The sequence below is a fragment of the Macrotis lagotis genome, chromosome 1 (assembly GCF_037893015.1).
Source record: "Macrotis lagotis isolate mMagLag1 chromosome 1, bilby.v1.9.chrom.fasta, whole genome shotgun sequence".
NCBI lineage: Eukaryota > Metazoa > Chordata > Mammalia > Peramelemorphia > Peramelidae > Macrotis > Macrotis lagotis.
Genome location: NC_133658.1, coordinates 758,618,724 through 758,625,486, shown reverse-complemented (window position 1 = coordinate 758,625,486; position 6,763 = coordinate 758,618,724). Strand labels below are relative to the sequence as shown.

At 33.7% G+C, this 6,763-nt stretch overlaps 1 protein-coding gene across 2 annotated transcripts; it reads left to right on the top strand.

Annotated features, from left to right (window-relative positions):
* The first annotated feature begins 687 nt into the window (after positions 1–687).
* LOC141487948 (olfactory receptor 8G50-like) lies at positions 688–4,047 on the top strand. 2 transcript variants are annotated; one of them, XM_074187569.1, is made up of 2 exons: positions 688–698; positions 3,114–4,047. In XM_074187569.1, the coding sequence occupies exons 1-2, from the start codon at positions 688–690 to the stop codon at positions 4,045–4,047; spliced, it is 945 nt and encodes a 314-aa protein (XP_074043670.1). The 2 variants fall into 2 exon arrangements, with proteins under 2 accessions (XP_074043670.1, XP_074043678.1); XM_074187577.1 differs by lacking the exon at positions 688–698 and having other exon boundaries at positions 3,073–4,047.
* The last annotated feature ends 2,716 nt before the right edge of the window (positions 4,048–6,763 follow it).

Below are 6,763 nucleotides of genomic sequence, written 5' to 3'. Positions count from 1 at the left end.
TTAAAATTATAACCATACCTTCAGAACTTCCAAAATTTTCTTATCTCTACTGGAGCCTACTGATTATGAAGGTGTTGATGATGTTTGTCCTTCATTCTCAGAGGATCATGACATCAGGGAGGTGATATCATGACAAGCAAATGACTTGGATTTGAGCAAGGGGATGCTGTGTTAAATTACCAGCCTCACTTTCTCCTCCACTTTCACTTGGATCCAATCATCAGATATGAATCAGAAAGACAAGAGGTGGCCCTGGATGCCAGGCAATCAGTATTAAGTGACTGGTCCAAGGTCACACAGGTAGTAAGTATATGATTCAAACTACTGTATTCCTGACTCCGAGCTCAATGTTCTATCCACCTCAACCACCTCCCTGCCCCTTTGAGTTATTCTCTCAAATAGTCTTATAAGAAACAATTCTAAATCCTTTGGATCTATATGTCTAAACTTCTTTTACATAGTCAGGGATATACAAGAACATACAGATCCTCTACTAAGATAAGGGCATCAGAACATTGTCCAAAGTCTGACATGAAGCAAGAACACATTACTTTCATTTTTCCAGTACATAAATTTACCATGCAGCATTACTTGCTCTCTTACATAGACAAAAATATGATGCTGCCCCTAAAGTATCTTGATCACAATAGCTCTTTACCAGGGCTCCAGCTGCAGTAAAAACATACTATGAAAGTGCAGTCGGAAAAGAGGGCTATCCACCAGGCCATCAAAGATCAGTAAAACTATTTGCAGGGGAGATTATCAATAAAGGAAGTGCTGCCAGCTCCTATTAATATAGTCCCAAGTTATCATAGTTCATCATTTTTCACTGTGCAAGCTAAAATCTTCTCTATTATTAATAAATTTCCTTTCAACCTAAATCTTACTTGTATTTCTTCTATTGTCTACTTCTCACTGAAACCTAGCATTCTCATGAAGATACAATGTATTTGGACACCCTTTTCAAAAGGGATTCTTTTGAAACATACCTTTGAACACATAGAACCAGAAAAAACTAATACATTCTTTTTTGACCCTCTCATTTCCAAACTCTCAGTCTTTCACTATCATAATGATTTTAATAATTATTTTTTAATGAAATTTATGGTTCTTCAGCTCACCAATTTCTCTTCAAATAAGTTCAGTGTCTTACATTCATATTTCTCTTCTACCCCTTCACATCCTTAGGTCTTTCAGTTACCCAGTCTCTTCAACTATAATGACCTTTGAATTCAAGCTCCTTCAACCATGAAAAATATTGTTTATTATTTAGATACTGCCCAAGATTCCCAGCTCCAGGTCAAAATATTGTTTTGAGATGTCAGAATTCCCTGGTAAAGTGCTGGACTCATGTCCTGAAAAAAAAATCCTTTTGCACTTAGAGGTAAAATAATAAGGAAAGAAATGAGAACAAGAAGTAATCATCAATGAATTCTTCCTAGAAAAGTGGGGTCCCTTAGGTGATGAATCCCAGTGGGAGTCTCTGTGTGTGAGTTACTTATGAGGGCCCAAACCATAAAAGCTTCATGTTAAATCATCAGCAACACCACTGACTGTTAAACATGGTTTCTTTCTCTATGATTGAAGATGATACTCTGGATAAAATCACATTTAAAAAAATAATCATTTTCAAATCAAATCAGTTACCAAAGGATTTCAGAGATGAAATTCTTGGCCCTAATTCCCTTCAGTGTTAAAAGGATTAGAACACTCTTATGACAGACCATAATAACTTCCATAAAAGACATTTACCTGCTAGGACTCAGTGAAAAGACTCTAAGATTCAATGCAGGAGGGTAAGTAGTTCATTAATTTTACATTTTTCTTTTTTCTAAATAGAGATTCCCTGGAACCGTAGGACTTTGCAAAAGAAAGAGTATCTCTACATTCCGTTCTACACATCTCTGACATTGGCATGAAACTGAAGACTGGAAACAGGTGGCCTGAAAAAGAGAAAGAAATTTTGAATGTATGAGTATATATAAATATATATATATATATATATATATACACATATATATATATATATATATATATATATCTGAGTATTTCTCAGCATTATAGAACTGCAGAATTTTAGAGTTGGAAGGAATTTTTCATCTAGCCTAAACCATATTCCCAACACCCCAGCTTCTACTTAACAACAGGCAAAGGGAGAGCCCATCAGTTGCCAGGCAGCCCAGGTACCTAACTATGGGTTATGTACAATTGTTTTGCATTTTATCCTCACTGGAATCTTTAATTTGCCTTTTTGCAACTTGCATGTATAGCTCTTGGGCACAAACTGACCAAGTAGAAATCCCCTTTTATATGCAGTCCTTATAATACTTAGAACAATTATCATATCCCATGTATCCTTCCCCTCTCCAACCTAATATTTTATAAATCATATAAATTATCTGTATATGGTCTGAACTTAAGATAATTCATGATCTTCATAGCCCTTCTCTATATATTTTAACTGGACCAAAGTCCAAAGATATGGTTTAAACATGATAGATTTTAGTACAATTTTCAGTTCCTTATACCTAGAATCTGTGCTTCCCTTCATTTAACCAAAGATTAGATTAATTTTTCTGACTTTCAAACTATATTGTTTCATACTGCATTCACAGTCTATTAAAAAAAAACCAGATCGTTGTCAAACAGACTTCCAAACAATCTCCATATAGCTGTGATCTTGAAACTAATGTTTTTAAGGATTATGAATGATTTTATATTTACTCTTATTAAATTTAATCATATTAGATTCAGTGCATTGTCCTAATCTGTCTTGTTATTTTGGAGTAATGTTTTGATCAAACTGCAAGGTGATGATCTGTCCAAGATTTATTATGTTTAAATTTGATATGCATACCATCTGTGTTTTATATGAGATATTAATAAAAATATTCATGAATTTTTGAATTAATATCAAATATTGATCAACAAATGCCTTGGCAAAATTTAAGTATATTATATCTACAGGTCTACTTGCAGGGAAATATAGGCAAAAAAAGAATTTTTAAAAATTATAATTTTATTGTTATATCTGAGTTCTCACTTGAGACTTGTAATAATGATGACTTTTTTTCCATCAACAGATTCTTGCTTCTTACTTAACCCTCAGAAAGAATGGCTACAGCAAATTACTCAGTGGTGAATGAGTTTATCCTTATAGGGCTGACAGATCAACCAGAGCTCCAACTGCCCCTCTTCCTTCTATTCCTGGGCATCTACATGTTCACAGTGGTTGGGAACCTGGGCATGATCATATTGATTAGATTTAGTTCTCATCTTCACACCCCCATGTCCTTTTTCCTTTGCAGTTTGTCTTTCATTGATTTCTGTCAATCAACTGTCATCACTCCCAAAATGTTAGTGAATTTTGTGTCAAAGAAGAATGTTATTTCCTACCCTGAATGCATGATTCAGTTCTATTTTTTTGTAATTTTTGTAATTTCTGAATGTCAAATGTTAGCTGTGATGGCATATGACCGCTATATTGCCATATGCCATCCCCTTCTTTATAGTCTTAAAATGTCCTACCAGGTGTGCTCATGGTTTGTGAGTGGGGTGTATGCATTTGGCCTCACTGGGGCCACAGCTCACACAGGATGCTTGCTTAGGATAGTCTTCTGTAAGGAAAACATTATCAATCATTACTTCTGTGATCTGCTTCCTCTCTTGAAGCTCTCTTGTTCTAGCACCCATGTCAATGAAGTAGTACTTCTATCATTCAGTACATTTAATATCCTTTTTCCTACACTGACTATTATTTCCTCTTATTATTTTATCATTGTTAGTATTTTAAAAATTCAATCCACTGAAGGCAGATCAAAAGCCTTCAGCACCTGCAGCTCCCATGTTATAGCAGTTGGTGTCTTCGTTGGCTCTGGTGCATTCATGTACCTGCAGCCATCTTCTGTAAGTTCTATTGACCAGGGAAAAGTGTCCTCTGTCTTTTACACTATCATTGTACCCATGCTAAATCCTCTCATTTATAGTCTGAGAAATAAAGATGTCAAAATTGCCTTGAACAAAGTAATAGAAAGAGCATTCCAGTGAAAAACTGAATAATGGATTAATGGGTTTAATGGATTAATGCAAGAAGAGACAGAGAGAAAGAGAGAGAGAGAGAGAGAGAGAGAGAGAGAGAGAGAGAGAGAGAGAGAGAGTCTGTCTTTGTTCTGTTCCAATAAGGTACTCTATCCCCACACCTGTAATTACTAAGAAGTCCAACTCAGAGATGCTTTGAAAAAACCTTACTCAAAACAACGTAGGCTGGGTCTCTGTTCTTCCTTTTGTCCTTCTATTTAATATCTCTCTAGCTTGCTTTATGAATTTATGGAGTACCTATGAAAGTTAATCATTGATTAATCCATTTCTGATATTTAAAAAGAGCTTTTTTACTTCAAATAATTTTTGTGGAAATGCATTTCTCTGCATATTCTTTTTGGGGGCAAACATTATTATAACTAATAATTAAATCCACAAATTTTCAAAAAAATGATGAAGATAATGTTGAGTGAGAATATTTTTAGTTAAAAACTCTAACTTACTTGTTTTTCAATTCACGAAAATATATCCCCTCAAAAGATAAATGATATATCCACAGTAAAAGAGAAAGTCAATAGTAAAACCAAGTCTTGAATAAAAATCCCTTGTATTTCTATGACAGTTTACACAGGTTTGATTTGGAGAATAGCAATATTTAGCTCTTATTATGATATTTTATGGAATATAAAGATTGAATCATATGGGAAAGCACATTGAATAGAAGCTTGTTAATTTCAGTGGTAGGACACCTTTGTGTAATCAAGGTAGTAGCAGCCCTCTAGAGACAAAATCCATTTAGGTGAGTATCATCTTAGGGGAAGAAAGCTGCCACAATATTGAAATAAGTGCAAAATTTTTAAATAAATATTGTAAAATGATGGGGAGTCGACATAAATCTAATAAAAGAAAGAACTATGTGGATTCCCAAGAAAGCATAGAACTGTATTACAGAATATTTCCAAGTACTTCACGAAAGAAATAAGAATAATCAATGAAATTGAAAAGAATTAAATGACAAAATGTATGGCCTGCAGAGAAAAAATAATTTGTGTCAGAAAAATTTGAATCCACAGTAGTAAGATGTCCCAAAAAAGAAAGAAAATTGTTTAAAGTTACAACTATATGTGAACTGAAGGACAAACTAGTGTAATACAAATGTGCTCAATTTAAAACAACCTTGAAAAATAAGTAAAAAAGCAATAAAGTAAAAAGGAACATATGATCTCTACATAAGCAAAGCACACTGATCTCAATGGAAAAAATGACTAGAGACACATGAAATCCCATAGGTCTTCTAGTGCAATCTGACAAATCAAAACATCTGAACAACATATGATAGAACATAATACAAGAATTCTATTCAAAATTAATGAATATATAAAACAAAACACCATTTTAGATATGTCACAGGTCACTTCCAGGGGAAAATTATGCTATAAACTCCATGAAGTATAGTAATTAAATTCCACAGTTACAAGAAAAAATTCCTAGAGAATATGAGGAAAAACACTTTCTATTTTAATATGGTTCCTGTTGATTTATTCAAATGAATTTTTAAAAATTTTTTTTCTTCTTTCTGAGATCTTTGGTAGTCAAATCTATGTTTTTTATTTTTGTTTGTATTTTTGCAAGGCAATGGGATTAAGTGTCTTGCCTGAGGTCACACAGCTAGGTGATTACTAAGTGTCTGAAGACACATTTGAACTCAGGTTCTCCTGATTCCAGGGTGGATGCTCTACTACTGCACCACCTAGCTACCCTAAATCTATTTTATTCATTTAGTCATTGTGAAGTTTTGTGGTTTAGACAGCAAACTGTTTCAGCTTTCTTGCAGATTGTGAAATTCCTTTATCATTAGCCTGAATTCCAGTCCCAAGTGATTTCTTAGAAGACTGAGACTGGTTCAAGCTAGATACCAATGCCTTATGTCAAGGTTTATATTCAGCTTGATGTCTGGTTCCATCAGTTCTGTAATTCTTTGGAAGAATGCTATAACCCCAACAAAATATCACACAATCCCATAGGGTCATCATCATAGGAGTGACTGATATGACAAACAAAGAAAATGTTGGATCATGGAGGAATGTGGGAAAATGGACAACAATGAAGTATTGGCTAACTTATGAACTGATTCAACCATTCTGGAGAGCAATTTTGAATCATGCTACAGAACTGTGTACATCCTTTGATCCAGCAATACCATTGTTAGGTATATATCCCAAAGACCTTCAAAAGAAATGGAAAAGGACCTGTTTGTACAAAAATATTTATAGTTGTTCTTTTAATGATTTCAAAGAATTTCAAATCCCCCATCAATTGGGGGATAGCTAAATAAGAGTTGTATATAATTCTAATGGAATATTATTGTGTTATTAAAACAATTTACATGAACTGAAACATATGAAGTGAACAGCACCAGGAGAACTGTCAACAGAACACCCTTACTGTCTGATGAAGAACTGTGAATGACTTAACTAATCTAAGAAACCAATGATCCAAGACAATCCTAGAAATTTTATGATGAAGCATATTATCACCCTACAGAGAAAAAATTGATATTGATTGAAAACAAGCTAAAGTATACTATTTTTACTTTCATTTTTCTTTTATTCAAATCTTCTTCTTCTCTCTCTCTCTCTATCTCTATCTTTATCTATATCTATATCTATATCTCTCTCTAGCTCTAGCTCTCTCTATCTATCTCTATCTCTATCTCTATATATCT